This window comes from Temnothorax longispinosus, chromosome 1 (assembly GCF_030848805.1).
Source record: "Temnothorax longispinosus isolate EJ_2023e chromosome 1, Tlon_JGU_v1, whole genome shotgun sequence".
In the NCBI taxonomy this organism is placed as follows: Eukaryota; Metazoa; Arthropoda; class Insecta; order Hymenoptera; family Formicidae; genus Temnothorax; species Temnothorax longispinosus.
The window spans coordinates 28,736,913-28,757,417 of NC_092358.1; the positions used below are offsets into that span (position 1 = coordinate 28,736,913).

General features: G+C 48.9%; 1 protein-coding gene across 1 annotated transcript; it reads right to left on the reverse strand.

The window, feature by feature from the left end:
• Nucleotides 1-4: 4 nt before the first annotated feature.
• LOC139823740 (serine/threonine-protein kinase PLK1) lies at nt 5-19,824 on the reverse strand. Its single transcript, XM_071796247.1, has 8 exons — nt 16,961-19,824; nt 7,005-7,109; nt 6,808-6,924; nt 5,086-5,300; nt 4,292-4,718; nt 3,761-4,215; nt 3,543-3,676; nt 5-3,298 (listed from the first exon to the last, which is right to left on the reverse strand). Exons 1-8 carry the CDS (start codon nt 17,723-17,725, stop codon nt 2,952-2,954), a joined length of 2,565 nt encoding a protein of 854 aa, XP_071652348.1. The 5' UTR covers nt 17,726-19,824; the 3' UTR covers nt 5-2,951.
• Between the last annotated feature and the right edge of the window lie 681 nt (nt 19,825-20,505).

The window sequence follows — 20,505 nt, forward strand, 5'->3', positions numbered from 1 at the left end:
TTGATACTTTATCAAAATCGCAGCTTTATTAAATATGTTTTACTAGCGACACTCTCCTATCCCTCTAACTTACACGGTCCGCTGTTCGTGATCGGAACAACGTCTATTGCTTCGAATCTAACGCTTCACTTCTCCTCCATAGAAAACGAATAAAGCAACAAATCTGAGATCCTTATAGTGTTAATTGTCGCTTCGTTGCATGGAACGCGCGTTAAAATGTAATGCAATATATATATACACATATATAAAAGACCTCGATAAAAAATAAAATATAATAATATCACTGCGCGTTTTATATATGACGACAAACGTTGTCGCGTTAGATGCGAATAACGAACGCGCACCCGTGGTGCAGCGAATTGCCATTATTTCTATAATAAGTGATTTAATAATTGTACTAAAGATAATTGCGGTCGCTGTCGCATGTCGCGATGGCGACAATATCATCGATAGCGGACGATAGCGATAGCGTAAGTCAGAATACAATCGTAATAAAATAATATTAATAATCATATAATCGTAATAGTAATAACAATAATAATCTAAATAACTAGCGACAACTATGATAGCGGTATTAATGTACACACGATAACAGGAAATAGAACAATTCGGGCGGGACGCGTTGCGTGCGACATGCCGGGAAAATGCATACAAATATAATCGTGTCGATCAGAAATTTTTTCGGCATAATGCATCGGTGATGCATCCTCCTATACGTTACGAGAGAATGTGCGATTATGTCATCGGGAAATCCCGTCGACGACACATGGCTCGAACCGTTCGCTTGTCACCAATGTAACGTGCAATATCTAGGATGTTGCTGATCTCTCCCGAGGTTTCGCGGTATCCGCCTAATTGGTCCTAGATACGTGCACCAATTCCAACATGGCAAGACGAGAAAAACGGAAAAACGACATTAAGCGTCGGACGCCCGCGAAAACAATTGCACAATTGTGCGAAGAAACATTCGGACCGGGCTCGTCTTATATAAAGAGAGAGGCTCTTCCCCGTGAAACTACCACGTATTCTTCACGGTCTTAACGATAGCACACAACGAACTTCCAACAAGCGTACACGTATAAACGCAACTAATAAATAGTATAACTATAAACGTAACAGCCTGGATACAGCGGCAACGCGTAACAACGATGGCAGTGACACTCGTCGCTCGTCCTTCGTTAGATTCTAGAAAAGGAGCGTTGACTAGGATTTGCTAACAATTTACCGAGGCTTCCTCTCTGTGCCCTTGGGCCGATTTTAAGTACTCGATGGCAAATCATGTGAAAAGAGATGCGTGGCGATATCTTTTTACAAAACACACGTGTCGCTATGAAAGAATAAACAGAACTAATTGTTAGAATCGCCTTTTTAACTCGTCAAAAATAATCTGTTTCTCTTTCGAATAATGCAGAGCATTCCATTTATATTATTTAAACGCGTTTCGACAAGTCTTCTTTTTTACTTTTGCAAACACGCGCTTATCGCACGTCAGATTCATCCCTTCCAGAGCATTCCACCTTATATCTCAATGTCATAAAAAAGAATAAATTTTTGAACAAATTCGAACACAGTCAAAAATATATTTTGAGAGAGCAACGCACACATGTGCAAAAACGTTTATAAATTTTCTTGTGTTGGTTGAGCTATTATTCTCCTTAAATACTCAACGTTAAAAAGATCTATTTGACTTTTTTCACGCATAATTCGATACAGGCAATGCGGTGTCTTAACAACGAATCGCGAAGTGGAGCTCAGATTTCGATAACAGCGTGCTTTCAGCGAAGGAAGAGTTTTCTTTTTACGTGGAAAAATTCCCGTTGTTCCGAACGACATTACACTTTGCACGCCGCATGATCGCGCAAATGTGTAATAAAACTATATTCGATTTACCCGATGAAACTAATCTACCGGATTTCAATTACTTACTCGATATATAGGCACTGAACTAGGGAGATCTGCGCCGTGAAAAATAAATATACTAACAGCTATACCTGTGCTACCTATTTAACAGAGGTAGTAGCAATGCAGTTGACACTCTCCTAGTTGTGACCGTCTTGCGTTTCGTACGATGAAAAGTGTCACCGGACATATGTATCTCGCAACTAGTTACGACGTTCATATCACATTAATCTCGATAATTTCCGTCGAATGATTCTCGCACGAGAATGAGGGATCTGCATGTAAAAATGCCGCTGTGCGTAAAAATAGTGCGTAGCTAGTTCTTTCAGGATCTCACAAGTGTATTCCTTTCACGTAATGCTTTCGCGACTTAATATTGATTCAAGAGGAACAATATAACACTATATCTACTTAGACTCACGAAACATCATCATTGCGACGATGGCAAGTTGACCGATTACTTATTAATTAATCTAACTAGTCTTCAATCACGTGGGAAAATTAATTTTTTTGCAGAGAGGATCTCCTGCCGAAATGGGCCACGGGCTTACAGGTGATCTCTGCTGATTTTATGGAAACAACATGCGGATTTATAAATCAACGGAAGCACTCGCACCGCGCGGTCTTTCGCAAGATGACACACCTTCTCGCGGACTTATACGCGTGACATTCTTATTTACGACTTTCCCCCTCCTTCCCCCCGAGAAATGCTGCGTGTAACGGTACGTATCGTGACGTACTTGCTCCGCCGCTATTTCCTTATCCTTAACCCTTATGAGAGAGAAAGAGAGAGACAAACGGATGTGTTTCTGTTTCTCTCATCGTGGTAATTAAAATTCAAAAAAATTCGATCGTAGCAATTAATAATTATCGACTTTTTGTAGCTGAAGAATTTTATCACTGACACTCAACTGCCACTTTATGGAAAAGAAGAAGTTGCTTGAGTATAAGAGCTAAAACAGGTATCTGAGAGATCTCGCTGCTATTTCGGCTGCCTGAGCGGTTCTTGGGGGAACCACGGCGCGCGTCCCCCGAGAATTCGTCGGCGATCATCAGGCGATCGTGTTGTTGTCCAGCTCGGCGAACTCGCGCGTCACCTTACAGACGTAGTAGAGACGCTCGTAGAGGTCCGGGGTGCAACCGAGGTCACGCAGGTCGTTCAGCCAATAAGAGGACGCGTGTCGGCCGGTGTCGATGTAAGTGATCAGGTAGCCCCTTCCTCCCGCAGACTCCTGCGACACCACCATCTTCGTGTGGTCCACGAAGAAGTTCACTTGCAGGAGCGGTACCGTTAGCTCCATCACGATGGCCTTGTCCGTACGCAGCCACCTTCTCATTCGCGGCACGCAAGAGTTTTTCGACTGTCTCGGCGGCGCGCGGTATTTTTTCAGCTCACCACCTACATGGCACACATTAACGCGAGATTACGTTAACGTTTTTGCTCGTTAGTCTTGGGCCGCGCCGCTATAATAGCCTGATACAAGAAGTTATGCTACGTTCTCGTTGTGATGTTTTGCACTTGGAAGACAAAAGTATTCGAGCTATATAACCGAGCCTCGCGTCTCTTCCGTTTAAAGAAATGATAGCTTTAGTATCATAATAAATTATGATTACATATGAAAACAAAATATAATCAGACTCACCTTCTGTCAAGAAATCGTCCATATATTCGGTAAAATGACGAAGTAACTCGAGCTTTTTTTGCAGCGGCGCTGGCACGTCCCTCTCCCGGTGATATCGCGTCACCTCGTCGTCGGTCGTCATATATTCCACTCTTCTGTATTAATATTACAAATTTAATAAGAAAATTTGCTGATCAAAATTATATGATCGATGCACGTTGATTTCTCTCGATATTTACCTTCTATCGTGAGTGTAGCTGATTTTCGTGTTGTCGTTGAAGAGAACGCCAACCGACCTGTCGGAGAGTTGGAAGCCTAGCCCATACTTGTTCGAATAATCGATCCACTTGGTGACGAAGAGCGGTACGATGTCCTCTACGGTCGGTGGATTGCACGCGTTATTCCGCTTCATCTCCGGCACGCACGCCTCTAATGCGCGATGCATTTGCACGCTTTGCGCCACGAAGCCGGACTTTTTGTGATCCGGGCAAAGCACGCTGCTGAGTCGTTGCCGGAATCGCGGCAGTTTGGGCAATTTCCTGACGAGCCAGCTGGAGACCTTGGATTCCTTCTGCAGACTCTTGTGCGAGCGGTTCAGCACTTGCTGCGACTGCTGTTGCGTCTGCTGAGTCTGAATCGGCTGTTGCTGGTAGCGCAACGACGCGTCGGGGTAAACGAGGCTCTGCTGCCATATCTGAAATTTCATGGGTTTCGTAAAAACCTGCCAATCAAACTTGTCAAAAATCTTCCAGAATCATCGAGTCGCTCACCTGTGCCTTAACTTCCGCATTCCTGGCGACTGTGGACACCGAGGACGGCGATGAGGGTGGCTCGATGATCGATGCCGGTGGCATTTGGTAGCAGCAAGTGTGGGGTAAAGACGCAGGCACGTATTCCTTGGTGAGATAGGCATGTTCTTTTACCCTCTCCAAGCTCGGGCGTAGCTCGGGATTGGATTGCAACAGCCATCTGATCAAGTCTTGACCGCTTTTACTCGCGATACTGTCGTCGACCTCGCGATAATGATTATTGCAGATCCTGGCGTAAGTCTCCTTGAGCGTAGCCGTGTCGAAGGGTGGTTGCCCTACCAGCAGGGCGTACAATATGCAGCCCAGCGCCCAAACATCCGCCTCGTAACTGTACGCTTGCTTGTACAGAACTTCCGGAGCGATGTAGTTTGGTGTGCCGCATATCGTCCTGTAGATACAAATTAACTACATGCTATAACGTTTTGTTGACGTTGCTAGTTGCTTGTGTTTAGACGAGCGCGTCCCTCAGGCCCTAACAATCGTCTCGCTGGAGCGCCGGAAAAGGGATCTCCGGTGTTTGTATGTTTTCGAGGAGAATAGCTAGGGCGTCGTTACAAAGATAACAAAAAGGGATTGTGAGATTTCATCCACATCCAATTATTTATGTCTTCAACTCGATCATTTCACGTTGTATTTCTTGCTTTTTACAAACTTTGTGGTAATTTATATTTACAAATTAAACAAGTAAAATTCTTCATGTGAAGGAGGAACATGTTTATTATGTCACAAACTATATATTGGATCTTACGACTTACACTCGTCTGCGCTGGCCATCGGGCCTCGTCGCCAGCCCGAAGTCACCGATCTTGACGATCATCCGGTCCGATAGGAACATGTTACCCGGCTTCAGGTCCCGGTGAACAACTTTCTGCGAGTGGATATACGCGACGCCGGTCACCATTTGCTTCATGTAGTAACGCGCTTCCGGTTCCGTGACTTTGCCACGGTACTTCAGCACGTGCATCAAGCTCTAGCGGAGAAGAAGAAGAGATGGTATTTTTTTTTATATCCGGGCAGCTTACTACTTTGCGCATTCAGTGACGTGCAGAAAGTCGCCTGACGGAAGAATATCACGTAGCGATACAAGAATAAAACGTAGCGAGAGCTATTATATGGTTTTTTATTTGCTTCACGCTCTTTATTTATATTTTTACATTTTCTTTGTGTGTCGATCTTTATAATCTTTGCAGATGATACAATGAACTGACATAAACGTAAAATTACGAAACTCGTAGTAAAGTAACTATATATATTGAAGGAGATTGTGTACGTAAGTAACTATATATATTGAAGGAGATTGTGTAATGGCTACCTATAGTTCCTTTAAAAAGAGAGCAAATAATCGGAAAGAAAGCGTTTCCTGTCAGGAAGGTAGTCTAGTCATCTCAAATGCATGGAATACACGTGTATCTTTTGAAGGTTGATGGGCCGTTTTATGTTGTTCCGTAGGATACGTGCATGTTACTTCATTTTGAAGGAATTGTCTTATCTGCGATCCGATGGAAACACACAGTTTCGAGAAAGCGCGTCTATATTTTTCTTGCCACTCACGATAAACTCGCTAACTTGTGGCCGACGTTAAGTCTTTAAAACGCATACTTTCGGCGAAATGAGATGACTTTACGAGGCTATTTTACGCAAACGCGACAAGGAAACGTCAAAAAATTTTTCCCGTTAAACATTTACGAGAAGTGAAATATTTTTTTTTACGAGTTTCTCGAAACTGTGAGTTGCTTTCAACGCGTCTCTTTATTACGCGCTTTCGCTACAGATTAACGTTTAAGATTTAACGTTTTTAAGGAATTTGTGATAGAGATTTTTTGATCATTTAAGTCGCTAATCAAGCAATCCTTTCGTGATCGAGCAGCGGACGGAGATAAGACTCGCGTTTGCGAAGGCGATTGAGCGGGAGAGCGAGGATAATCAAACGATTAGTGGATGCTTCGTCGCATCCTATAACGGTACAAACAGGTCGGCAGATCAACCATGAAGAGTGCAAGTGCCGCTCTCTTTCCGGCGAGATGGAAATACGCGGCCGATTGCTGATCGCGGGCCGTTCGTAGACAGATACGATGGATCCATAATTGTTTCTCGGGCAAGGCGTGCAGAATGACTTCGACACGTCGATTTAAGTCGCGCGCAGGTGTTGCCCGGCGGAATAGAGATAGGCTGGAACTTGGAAAACGACTTTACGACGGGAATGACGGACAAAGATGTTAAAGACGCGCAAGCACAGAACGAGGGATAAAATGAGAGAACAGCCGCTCTTTATCGCTGCTCCAGCTGTCAATATCTGTCGACGGTTTTTAAATAATTTACGAGACAACGGCCGATGCTCGGCCGTCTCGAGTTTTCATCGGTATATGCACGCTGGTCATAAATGTGGAAAGGTAGGGTTGCGAAATTTTTCTCGCGAATGTGCAGAACGCGTGGTAGGGAACAATAAACTGGTAAGGCAAGTAGGAGACACACGATACCTTTCGTGGGCAGGCCTCTAGGAGCATGTACACGTTGAGATTGTCCTCGAAGTAGTGATGCATCTGGACGACGTTCACGTGATTCAGCTCTTTGTGGATCATGATCTCACGCGCGATCTGCGAATGGCGTAAACGCGCGTTATTCAGCGAAACAAATATGGATGCGCGCGTTTTTCGCCAAACGAGCGTATACGCACCTTCTGCATATGGATTCTCTGCATCCGATTCTTCGGGATGATCTTGCACGCGTACTGATTTCCGTTGCTAACATCAGTCATTAGGTAGACCCTCGCAAAACCACCCTAAAAAAAAAAAAAAAAATAAACTGTTGATAAATAATGGCGTTAAAAGGGGACCAGTTATATTCTCGCGATGAGCACACGACTCTCGAAAAAATTGCGCAAGCGACACAACGTGATTCATCTCCCGCGGAAAAGCACAAGAACCGCGTTCTTCTTCCGCGCCGAGTCCTAGAAATCTCAAACTAGATCCCAGGAATTTCTCCTCGATCATCCGTCAATGGTTTCAGTGAAAGGATCTCTCCGCGGCCGCTTTCGGTCTTAAAGTAATCTTCTGAAATTATCGTTTATTGCCTGCGCGCAGTCGAAGGAATGGAAGAAGAAAGTGAAGGGAATTTCTTTTTACGGGACGCCATTCTTCGCGGCTTTTGACAATTATGGGAGTCTTCCAAACAGCATGGCGCGAATGTAACACGGATCGCAAACGTATCGCGATAATCCGGGAGAGACGTATCGTATCGTCTGCCAAATGATGATGTTTTCAATCTTACAACGCTTTAAGTATGAGATTTATCGTTGCAAATCGATATGGGTGCGTTCACCCTATCCCCTCTTCGCTCCCTATTAAGATCCTCCCCCAAACAATGCGCCCACGAAAGAATCGTAAATTCTTTATCAAAATAGCTCGTCACTGGCGCGAGAACAACCGAGAAATACCGTCTCGCGATCGCGGTGGGCCCATTGCCAGAATAATTTGCGCGAAAATATCCCAAACGAGTTACGAGACGTCGCGCGTAACGCGTCGCGACGACAGTGTCACGCAATTGGAATTATCTCGCATTCGTATTCCCGTATTTATTCTTCAAATGTTGGCCCCATATACGCCGCACGCGATCTTTGTATATTCAGGCAAGACCCGGGATAAAAATGGAGCAGAGCTAAACGCGTGGCCTAGATGAGCCGGCCGAGACGTCGAGACGAGCGCTTTTCGTGTCGGCCGACGTGACCCAGGCAGGCACTGCTCGTTCCCTCGTCCTTGCCATATTTCGGCGATAATCCACCGCGTGTATATGTGTATATCCGGTGCGGAACGAGCATATACGGCACGCCGGGAGACGGGAGTTTGCCCCTCCGTACGCATACGATAAACGAAGCGGTTCGTTTATCTTTAAATACCACCGGCGACGACTAAAAATATATCCCCGCACGCGTGCACGCGCTTTGTGCACGCGTGGTTAAATGGACCGTTGACAAAAGCTCCTCGAGCCTTGTCCCCGTTTTGCGCGTTTCGCTCCTCGGGATCGGGACTGCGCGTACGCATCTCGTCGGAATTAGCGCAGCTCGGCGTAGCGCGGGGAGAACTATTTCCAATCATTATTTGCATATTCTTTTCTCGGTAAAGAGTAATCGAGTCTTTCTTCGCGACCTTCTTTACATTGCAATGCTGGAGAACCGTTCGATTCTGACGAAGAGACACCCGCGATTTACACGATCCTCCCTCTTCCTCCCTTCTGTTAGACATTCAGAGCGTTCACGAAATGAAATAATTAATTGACAATAGAGAATATGATTCGGCGGAGAGGGGGAGTCGATTAATATGCATACGTCATTTTCTCGATACGCTGGGAATCTGGGGTTCGCTTCGCGTGAGCGGCACGTCGCCGTCGCCGCGGCCGTCACGCGAAAGACAGCGATCCGTTAACTTTGCTTGATTTCCTTGGCGGTCAGCTTGTCAAGAGCCCCGACCATCACGTCGCATCTCGCGCGTTTGTTTAGCGTGTCTCGCTGGTCGTCTCGGGGACGCCGAAACGAGCCCTCGGGCCCTTCTCGGACGCTCCTCGCGACCGCGACGTCCCGCGAGCTCCGTGAGCGCGACGGAGAAAACGAGCGAGCGCCGCACCGACCGGTTTTCGCGCGGCATGCAGTGCGTCATCGATTCGATTCCAGAGAAATAATCCCATTCACGCGCCATTCACTCCTCGCAATCGTCGTAGCATAATGGCATTGCGCTCGCGCGATTTCAAACGTGCGCTCAGCAGACCTCACCGACCGGCGCGGCGTCCGTCGCGGAATTTCCCGTCCGAGACGCGAAGCGATCGAGAGGAGCGCGAGGCGGCCGAGGTACCTCGACGATAAACGCTCGCGGCTACGCGAATCGCTTTGTTCGCGTGGACAGTCGATTTCTCGTCGCACGAAAGTCGACGGAAAAAATCGGGACTTTCCTCGCCAATTGGAACGCGAACAAAGGGGAGAATGAATTGATTTATCTAGGATGAGAAACGAGCGCTCGCGCCGCATTAGTCACTCGTGTCCGCTCGTAAACGGTGCGTCTAAATTTGGAAAAGCACACACACGTCCCTTTTCTTTTCCCAAATGTTCTTAACGAGGCCCTGACCTTTCGTTAATCTTTCCGGCTTGCTTATCAGCCGTAACGGTGACGGGCGTCTCCTGCCTCGACGATCGATGCGCTTCATCATTCTTCCAAGCCGAGAATATGCGCGACGTCAGTCACATCCGGCAACGATAATCGTTTTACCATCGCAAAGCGATTGCTAAGCCACGATGTTGCACAGCGAGCTGTTCTATTCCGATAGGCTAAAATATTTCCCCGACGAAACGGAGTTTTAGTAGACCAGGAAGAAAGGGGAGGGGTTGATTTTTTGGGTTCAAATTAAGCACGTGCACATGAAACCGCCTCGACGAGTTTTCAGCACGCCCACATTGCTCGATTAGCACTAATTCGACGTGGCAATTCGCGACGATAACAGCTCCCTTAACCCCAGTTAGAGCCAAGTAACACCAAGACGCGCTTTCGAAGTTACGTCAGAAGCATTTTAATGCTAGAAAATGTAATAGTCAATTCGAGAACCGCGCATGATATGTTCCTTCCGCTACTTTGCGTAACGAGGGCAAGTTTCTAAAACGGAGACTCGTCTTGAGTTTTTCGTACCTGATGCACATTATACAACATAGACACGTCATCAAGAATAATTAAATTTTAATTGCAGCCATATGCAGTGTTTTAGACTCGTCCTCCCTTTTAAATGTCTTGTGATACTTAATTATAAATACTGTTATCTCATAGTGAAATGTTATATTTGTCTGATTTAATGTAAAAAGTCATTATACTTTATATTAAATTAAACAGAAAAAAACTTTCACGCGTATTCACTATAACGACAAGTAATGGTGAAATAAAGACTAATGCATTATGCATTAGGAACGCTAAAGCGTATCGATCAAACAAGATTTAACCACATAACAATCACCCGGAATAATATTTGCAAATCAAATCGTTTCTAATGGGCAGCGAGAATAAGCAAAGATAGAAAAGTTACCTACGTCTTATCGGAGAGTTGAACGCTTGAATAAAATATATTATATTTATATCTTTGTTCGAAAAAAGTGGGTTACTCGGATTATCGACTAAATAGCAAGCTGGTGGAATGCGGGGGAAGGAGGAAGAGTACGTAAAACGATCAACCTTTCAGCATTTAACACGGGTCTTTGGAAAATGCACGTGCATAGAAAGGTAGAGAAAACTAGAACGGAGAAAAACCGTTTTGCACCACCTGCGAGATCCCGATGCTTTGTGAGGAGTAATCATTGTTCGGCGTATGTAGACAGAAAAGTCTACCTGCGACCCACAGAGGTTTCCCGAGGCACACGTGGACGATGGGGTCTGTGTGTGCATTCTATAAATTCTCTCGCTAAATCGAGAACCCTGAAGAAGCTCTCTCGCCGGGGTACTCCGTATTGACCGTCGTAAATTTCAAAAGCCAAAGGTCGGGAAAATAAAGCGCGACGAGGTAGCCTTAGATCCCAGCTGATCCCTCGGGTTTCGTCACCTTTTTCATCCGCTACGCGAAATTCAAACAATTCGTATAAACAGCCATTCATATATGTATTTATACGTAGATCGTGGATAAACTAAAGTCCGTAAAAGGAAAAGTATAACGTGTCGTGCGCGCGATAATGATAATCCCGATATCGTTGCTGGCCATGTGTTTTTCGCGCGACTTACGATTAGTGACCGCTAGTTGCATAAAGAATTCGCGTGAAAAACCGATAAACTCGCTCGCGAGTAAAATTGATTTAGTTCTCGCGGACGCCACGGAAAGATCATCAAACGCACCCGCCGTTGCAGGAAACTTGTGTATCTTCTTGGAAACACTCTGTTTATGTCTTTTAGCAGTGGGTGGTAACGCGTGTAGTAAGATATCACGGCCTGCTCTTAATTGCCGCGGCCAGATATTTGTATCAGTTACCGCGTTTCGCAATGCGTTCGGACGTTTTCTTCTCGAGGATGATTACTCGCAAATGACACGCCCTGTTTAAAAGGCCGCCCTTTGCCGCTTTATCGGCTGCTTTCTTTCTCTGCGTGCGTCGCGTAAAGTAACGCTTAGATTGGAGAGAAATTAAACGCGATTTCGTGCACCAACGTCGTCCACTTTGGAGCTGAGCTGTTGAAGCGATTCGCATTACGATGACGCCTCTCTTATGTCCTCGCGAGTGGAATTAGCCACGTACTTAAGCTGCGCACGTAAGTGCAACAGATATGCAGCGCGATATAAATAAAGGGTAGGAAATGCGCGCGAGATTGGTTTATCGATAGACATTTTTATCGCAAAGCATAGTCTATGTGCATATATGTATATGTATATGGGCGTATACAAATATATACATATATATGTTCTTCGCATTTTTCCAATCAACTTGTTTTGATATAATATCGCGCGATAAAGCGCGAAAGAATTTACTATTACGCAAGGAACTACAGCTAAAATTTATGTTTATCATGGGAGCGAAAGTTTAATATGACTATAATACGACAGACTTTATTTCCGGTCAATAGTGAAACGTGCTGTTTTTGCCGTTAGATCCCGGAATACGTGGTAGCCGATGATGAAATCGCGTGGATAATCGTGTGTTATACTTTGTACCAGCGAACGATCTCGCGAAGCTAAAAAAGCGAGACGATCCAGAATGAGAAGACGGAGAGACGGAGAGACGGAGAGAAAGAGACGGGAGAGGAAGAGGCCCATCCGTTGAGCTCATCCTCGCGGTTGCACCGACACGCAACCACGAGCCAATCAGTGAAAGGCAGAGATGAGATGTCATTGACTTGTGTGTATGTGCGCGAAGGGCGCACGTTGCGTGCCTATTAGAAAGACGCGTAATGCGTGTGCTTTGGAAGCCAAACGCGTAGATAAGCGACGGTGCCCCGCGCGCGCACTGTAATATTCGTCACGACGCTCGCGCTCGTGGAAAAACTGTAGCTTCGCGCGGCCCTTCTGCCTTCTGTCGCATTCTTCACGGTTCAAGAATTTCGCGAGGCGAATAGAATCGTCACTCGTTACTTCTCACGATCCGCACTGGAACGGAACGATCGTCTCCGCGACAGAAGTAAGTTATACGCTTCAAGCATCGGCGAACTTTTATCGCTGCGGCCGGACGGAAAGGCTTGAGGCTTCGATAAATCTGACCGCGGTTGAATGCAACGTTGAAACGTACTCCTCTCTCTCTCTCGTATAAAGGATATTTGAAAGACCGAAAATCCGATCCTCGGCCCTCGCTTTCCACCGTCTTGCTCCGAGGAGAGTTAATAAATACCGGGGTTGTAAGAGATCTTCCCGACACGATGTCCGTTGCTATCGCGCGGCTAGAATCAAAACCGGACGCGTAAGTTCTTCATCGCTCGCGGGCTAACATTGTTCATGAGAAACGAGAGACAACGCGCAGATGAGCCTACGAGATGAGCGTACGGGAGAGGAAGGACATAGATGAGAGAAGTATCCGTGGCGTAAGTAGCGGCGGTATAGATAAGCTCCCGCGTGTGTTAGCTCTGATCGTCTCTAAACTGCAGGGCGAAGAAAGGTGGTAATGGTAACCGGTCGTGAATGATCGTGGCAACGACGTTGCACAATAAAAAGCGTTCGCACCTTCAACACGTTGTTCGAAAGAAATCGCTCGTACGACTCGCTCGTCCGCGTAAACGCCCATCCGATGTATTTGATCAACGGCGGCTAATGGACCATTACTAGCGCTTCAATGTTGACGCTAGTACCGTTTATAACCGTTTATACCGCTCGTCTGTTTGTGATTTATAGTAAACATGTAGTCAGTGTCTTCTCGTACGCTAATAAATTCTCTCTTAATTCTTAATAAAAAATAATAAAGTGAGAAATATTGATAAAAAATATTGTACATATAATATATTGTGACAAACGCAGAAGAAAATCGTTGACGAAGCTTCGTCATAGCTCCCCATATGCTTTTTGCGGCGACTGCACGGATGATGGGGAGAACTACCTGCACGCGCCTCCGCACAATCCAAGGTGCAAACGTAGAAACCGGCAACCGGTTGCGAATAATCGAGATAGCGCCGAAGCGGGAGCCCTCGATGGAATACGGAAATATCAAAGGTAAGATTTGATTAAGTATCGGCTGCGGCGTGCATAACGGAAAGCCCGATTTCTAACACAAGATACGACCCGCGCGCGCGGAGTAACGCCCGAACGACCGGGTGCGAATAATCGGGATGACGAAACGACGACCGGTTTTCTCGGGAGCAAGAGGATACACACGGTTTGTGAGACTGCATCCTCTGAAATTATCCGCCGGCGTTGGAGGCCTCGCGCTCACGCGCGCGCGCGCGAGCTGCTAGCCTTTCATGGATCGCGATCGATCTCGTTGCGTGGACGTGAAATATTTCTTCTCGTCGATCGGATAACTGTCGACTTGTTTTCGGGGCTACAATTTAACATCGCTGAGTGACATCTGCGGAAGTGATCTCCGACGTTGTCGAGGCCGAGGTAAGTCGAGTAGGATGCGACGTATTTGTTTAATACAAATCGTCGATCGGTAACGCGACCGGTCCGTTTGAGTTGTAAGAGTTGTAGGTCGAGATCACCCAAACGTCATGCTCCGAAATGACGATCGGTGCCGCACAAGACGTAGCCTCTTGTGTGGACCGATCGATCGTCCACACAAGGTGAAATATTTCCCGTACATATCCTTCGCGATCACGAGCTAACGATCCGTTTGATTTGTGACGCAAAATCATTTCACATCTCGAGGGACACGTCACTGCGAGCTGCGAGATTGGTGTCACCGGGAGAATTTCTCTCTCTTCGCAGCTCGGGCTAGAGGGTTTCCCATGGATTGGCTGGATCGATCGCGAGTCTCGTGAACGCACGATATTTCCTGCACGAACGACAAACCGATAGCGGGTCGATTCGCATCGGTGCGTCGCGGCCGCCGATAGGCTCGGCGTTTTCCGCGTCCGCGTAAAACTAAGTACCGTGAAGATCGAGGAGTCGCGATTAACGGAGATTGGACGAGATCGTGCCGAGCACGGGTCAAGTTCGAAGCAATGAGATCGATGTAACGAGAGACCGCCTCGGGGTGTGTCCCGGGTGTGTTGGCCGAATGGAGTTTACTCGGTGTAATGATAATCAGATAACTTGGACTTCCTGCTTCGGGCGATGCCAAGTACGTTCCAGGACGTGTATATCTGACAATGTGACGACATCCTTTTCGATTAGAGATTCGAATAAAAAATTCATTTTATCCGCCCTGTAATTTATTCGCTCTTCTTTCATTTCCGAAATTCGTCCGACTTCTAGGAAGAGCACTTTAAACGTAATATGAATAAAAGATACGTCGCATCTCACACATAAGTCGAGTAATATGGGCTGCTACATTACAAAATAGCATTAAAAGGTAAAGCAAACCGCCTTATGAATAAGAAATGAATTCAGTGGATAATAAATTTCGGTTGTCAGCGATCTATAGGAGTCACCCGCAATACTGACATAGCGAAAAAGTTTCCTGTACACGCATCTGCGACTCATTGAGAATTCCTACGATCGAGATTTATGTTCATTTTGAGAAAACGTGCCAAGTTCATTTGTCAAGCGTGGATTAACGAACAGCGATTAATTACAGACTTTAATGTTCTGAAATACGGATGGATATGTACGTGCCATATCGCATGTTAAAGCATCGTTAATGGAAGATGTGTTAGATTAATGGATACATTAATGAACGATAGTTCACTGTAACTGGCTATTTGTAACTGTTGCACGTATCCCTAACACGTACTAACAGTTTCCGATGTCTACTATTAGAACTTAGAACCGTTAGCCAGGGGTTGCCATTCGTTTCGCATTGTCGTCGACGACTCGAAAACGACGGTGACGCATTGTATATTTTCAGATCCAGAAGAAACGCGCTTTCATCATATTACTCAAACTAAAACAAAGCGCCCCGCGCGTAGAACACTCGACCTTGTCGACGAAGTCGTTGATCTTAGGCTACCGTCGATGTATTATGCATGACGCAGAGTCAATGACTCGACCGGACGCATCTTCGGGAGAAGAGGACGCGGTTTTCGTCGATAGAGCCGGGTGAGACTTTAAACGTCTTATTTTTATTCCGTCCACGTACGAACCGTGCTACACATTACATGCGGTCCTCAAACCGTCGCCACGTCGCGCGAGTTCCACGGTTGCATCACGATGCGTCACGAAAAGAAGAGAGAAGAAAGAGAGAGAATGCGAGAACCACCCTCTCTCTCTCTGAAGATTTTACAATTCGAGATATCGCGTGGAACTTACGCCTCGCCGGCAAAAAACGTTTTATCTCGAAACAAACACGGGACGCGTCTGAGGGGCCCGATATCCCGTTCGCGCAGGATAATCCCGGGCGGAAGCGGCGAACTCCGAGATGTACTTTCGGCCCCACGTTTTCGGAGAATTTGCGGTCTAATCTGAGCGTTTCGGATAATATTCCCGGGGCTCAGAGAAAGAGCCTCTTTCTTGGATCATCGTTTCTCGCCGAAGTTGTCGTCGACGTCGCCCGCGGTACATCTCCGTCAGAATTCCCGGTATGCGAAAATGAGCGTCGTGGTGTGTGACTCACCGCCCACGCTCCACTTCTGCGGGGCTGCGCCCACGTTTCTATGTAATGAAAAATTTTAATCCCGCGAGCCGCGATTCCGAGCGAGTTTTTCCCCCGGTCTATTCGACCCGACACAGCCGACACCGGAATCGCGACTCATCTCGCATTAACTCGGTCATGCGTTATTTACTCCAGGAAGCGCCCAGGCCCCCGAGTTGATTGTGCGAAAATTAAATCACTCGGGTAACGTCCTACCTCTACGTGCGATCGCGCCGCCGCGCCGCGCCGGAGCAAGATTTAATCCCGCGGATTTTGCATAACGATGATTTATACCGTCATTAAGAAGAACGCGTGCGATAGAAAATTAGAATATAATAGCGACGTATCGAGTGAAAAAATGTACGAATACGTGCTGCCGGATAATCACGTCCGCATCTCGCATCTCCGATCGATTCGACGCGACGCGACGCGACGCGCGATCGGCTTCTCCTTCCCTTCGCACGTTCGTCTCCCTCTGTCTCTCGGGTGAGCGGTAATCAGCCGCAGCTGACGTCGCTTTACGCCGGCAAAACAATAAGGATTGTACGGCGCGGCCACGCGCGCCTACTGATTTACTGTCGGTTGACAGGTTTTAAAGAGCATCGTAAACGGCGGGCGCCCGCGTCCGCGCGCGAGCGCTGCTTACACAAAACAGTATCAAAAGGCGAGGAAGGTCAACAGCTCTAAACGAGCCGCAACCCCGCGATTCCCACGTACTCGTCGCGGGACGCGGCATTCCTCGCCGCGGAAAACGGGACCTCGACAATGCGCGCGGCGCGCGGCGCGCGACGCGAGCCAACGACAGGCCAACGAGACAGGTGTGCGCTCTGGTGCGCTCACTCGTCGCCCCGAGTCGCGATGCTGTGGGGGAATTTATAAATACTCGTTACTTAAATCTTCGCACGTTGTCAGCGGTAAACAATGTAAATAAAACGACTCGCAGAAATTCGCGCGCGCGCGCACGCACGTACCTTTCCCAAGAACTGTCCCTTGTAGTAGGCGTTTCCCTGCACGGGATCGACGACGTAGTCACTCTCCTGCTCGGCGGAGCTGTTCCAGGAGGAGGACGTGGAGGGGCCCGGTTTCACGACGCCGGTTGTCCTCGGCAACGAGACTGGCGCGCTGCCGAAGCGGCCGCCGTTCGTCGTCGAGGTGACGTTGCTGCCCGTGGTGGTGACGACGTTACTGGCCGACATCGAGATGTCCTGAGTCGTCGCCGGGTTGTTGTCGCCCCTCGAGGTCGACGGGTGCGCCGAGGAAGTCGCGTAGACGAGCGTGGAGGTCGGCGTGGCGGTTCGAGCCGCCTCCTCCTCGTTCCGGAACACCGGCACCGCCGCGCCGTTGCCGACGCCGACGCCGATGTCCTTGAGGAGGTCCGAGCGGACGGCCGCGGCGGGGTAGACGACCTGCCTCGAAGACAGCTCGACCTCCGAGGGTAGAGACGTGCCGTGCCTGCGGCTCCTTCGACGCACCAGGCTCTGCAGAGATGCGGAGCCCTTGGAGAAGCCCGGACGCGGCCGCCCATCCGGCACCGACCTGGTGCTGCCGGTTCCGGTTCCGGCCGAGTCGAGTCTCCGCTTCGTGCACTCCGGCTCCGAGACGGCGCGGATGGTCTCGTCGAACTCCTCGCGGTATCTCGCGACGTGACAGGTCGCCGCGACCTCGGCGGAGCGTAGCTCGACTCCGCCCGTCGTCTCCGACGGCAGGCCGCGGTCGATCATCCTCGGCGGCAACATCTTCGCGACGCGACGGTCGGAATCTTACAGAGTCACTGCTTCGCTCGAGCTTCCTCCCGCCTCGTGCTCGTCATCGACTTGACGAAAGAGCGTCGACGACTGCGGTCCGTAGGCTTCGCGGTAGGGATTTACATCTCGGAGCTCGGTGCCCACGGTGGAACGTCGTCGACGATCGCGGCGCGTCGCAGCTTCTTCGGGGACAGTCGCGAGATCTCGCAGCTAGGGGGGTGCTCGGGGTCGTCATATCTAGTTCGACGGGACGATACGGACGACCGCAGAGCGATTCCAAGCTTCTTCGGACGTCATCGACGTCACGACGCCAACGCGACGCGACGCGACGCGACGCGTCGAATCGACACGCGCGTCCTCGGTTCAGATCTAATAATCCGTAGGATGACCGCGAAACTCGCGGAGCCGGATATCGACGTCTAGCACTCTAGCGTTCACCCGCGACGACGGAAACCACGTAACGCGCGATGCCGTTGGACGACTCGACAGATTCGTTTCCTCTTGTCGCTCCCCCCGAGTCCACCGTTACCAAGGTTGACATGTCACGTTTGTTTTTCGGAGAGAGACGGGCCGTTCTACCCCCAACGAGCGCCGCGACGCACGTGCATCTCCGTGCCGGGGTCGCTCGATAGCTCGTAAGCTTGCCTCCGCCCCCGCCCCTCCGGATGCGAGATGCACGTCCAGCACGTCGAGGTCCCGCCACGCGCTATCGAACCTTCCACCGGGAAACGATGCTGTCCGCCTCGCGACAACCCGAGAAGACCTTCCACGATCACGAGAAGTCTTTCGTCACGCTCCTTCACAAGTTTCTTTTTTTTTTTTTTTTAACACGACGGCGAGCCCCCACGAGATGCCTCCACGATCCAGAACACTCCGGTGGTTTCTCTGTATCCTCTCGCGAGCTCCCTCGACGACACACGAACCCGTTCGCGACGCTTTCGCCAGCTCGTCGCCTCGTCGCCTCGTCGCCTCGTCCTCGACTCGTACGAGTCCGCTCGCCACTGTTCGCCGCTGCGCCGACCCGACGACCGACACCCTCTGCCTCCGCCTCATCTGCCCCCACCGTGGACAAAGTCAGGGGCGTACGATCGTATCGAGGGAAGAATCGCGGCGACGACGACGCGAAGGGGGTCGTCCTGCCTGCGGAGGATCTCTTCCTCCACCGTCGTTCTCGATGCAGAAATCTATTCTAAAGATATCCGCGTTTCGTCGCGTCGGTTTACAGACATCGCGGATAAATAAATTTCCCATGTTTCCCTTTATTTGCGAATTTCAGATGAAACGAAACGCGGAGAGATGAATATAACAATAAGTACTTGACTGCGGAATGTAACGTTAGGTAAGAAAGACGCGCGAGTGACGTTATTTTCTCCCGCGGAGCAGTCGCGATGTTTGCGAAGACGAGGAAGAATGTATGAACGTTGCAAATGCAAGGAGGGCACGTTTATTGAGACCCGCGAGTCACCGCGAGTCGCCGGACGCCGCGTGCGATCGGACGAAAGTAGAATGCGCCGCGTGTGCACTTATGCCATGCTCGTGCTCCGTGCTCCCCGAAGTGCTGGGTGTACAGCCGTACAGCGTGGCAAATGCTAAACACCGCTAAGAATTCTGCGGCGCACCGTGAGAAAGCGCATTGTTTCTAGCACAAGTGCGCACTGCGCACAAAGGAAATAACAGAGATCGGCGTGTAGTTGCGTCTTGTAAAGTCTTGTTGCCTCGCCAACGAGGAGAGAAGGCTAAATAGTAAACCGTGTAGTCGAACAACTAGAAAAAACTATTGTCGAAAGTCGAAAGGTTCATCGGTGTCCACTGACACGGGGCGGCTGCGGCTGACACGCGTGAAAGTAACGTGGTCCCCAGAAAACTCCTGAAAATCTCTCTCTCTCTCTCTCTCTCTCTAAATATATAACCGCGTAAGTACTTGGACAAGTACGATCGAGTCCGTACGTTCGTCGAAAAAACCAAGTCACGGACGAAATGCCACTGTTTAAAGTTTGAACGCGTTAACGCCAAGTATCGAGTATCTAGGCTCGCGTTATCGCGACACGGGCGATGAAAGTCGCGGGTGATAAGTTTCGCGGGTGAAAACGCGCGTTTCACGTGGAATCTTGCGTAAGGAGCACGCGCCGGGGTGACGACTGACGAGCACGTGTCGAGCCGCGAGCGTCGGACGTCGGACGTAAACAAGATGGAACGATAAAGCGCGAGTGAGATGTGAGATCGTGGAATAAAACTCCGCGCGCGTCTCTACGTCTCTTCTCGATCGCGAATAGAGATGACTAGCTAGCGAGATGACAGGAGAGTGGGCGCACGGTGGCGTTTCTTTCACCACACCTGACTTTACTCGAGAATCGAACGTGCGCCTGACGAACTTGGTACGTCCCTGCCTCCACTATTCGCTTCGTTGTCCCCGTGTCCAACCTGCCGTCTCCTTCACGCTCGTTCGCCCCGCGTGCACTTTCTCTTTCCTTCTTCTCTCCCTCGCCTCGGGCCGACGGCGCGGCGGCGCTCCGCCGCCGTCAACCCGTGGAACACGCATCGTTCCGTCATGCGTATTCGGTCATTCACACACGGTGTATACCTGTTCCAACATTTGAGATGCACCAAGTGCGTATCTAAATATAGGCGCGAGAATAGAAAAGGACGACGCGCGACGCGACGGAGGGACACGCTATGCCGGTCGTTTACTTTCGAAACAGCGGCATAGAACGAATCTCGAAAATGAATCGTTAATCATTCGCGCGTCCAGACTGTCCAGACAACGATTGAGA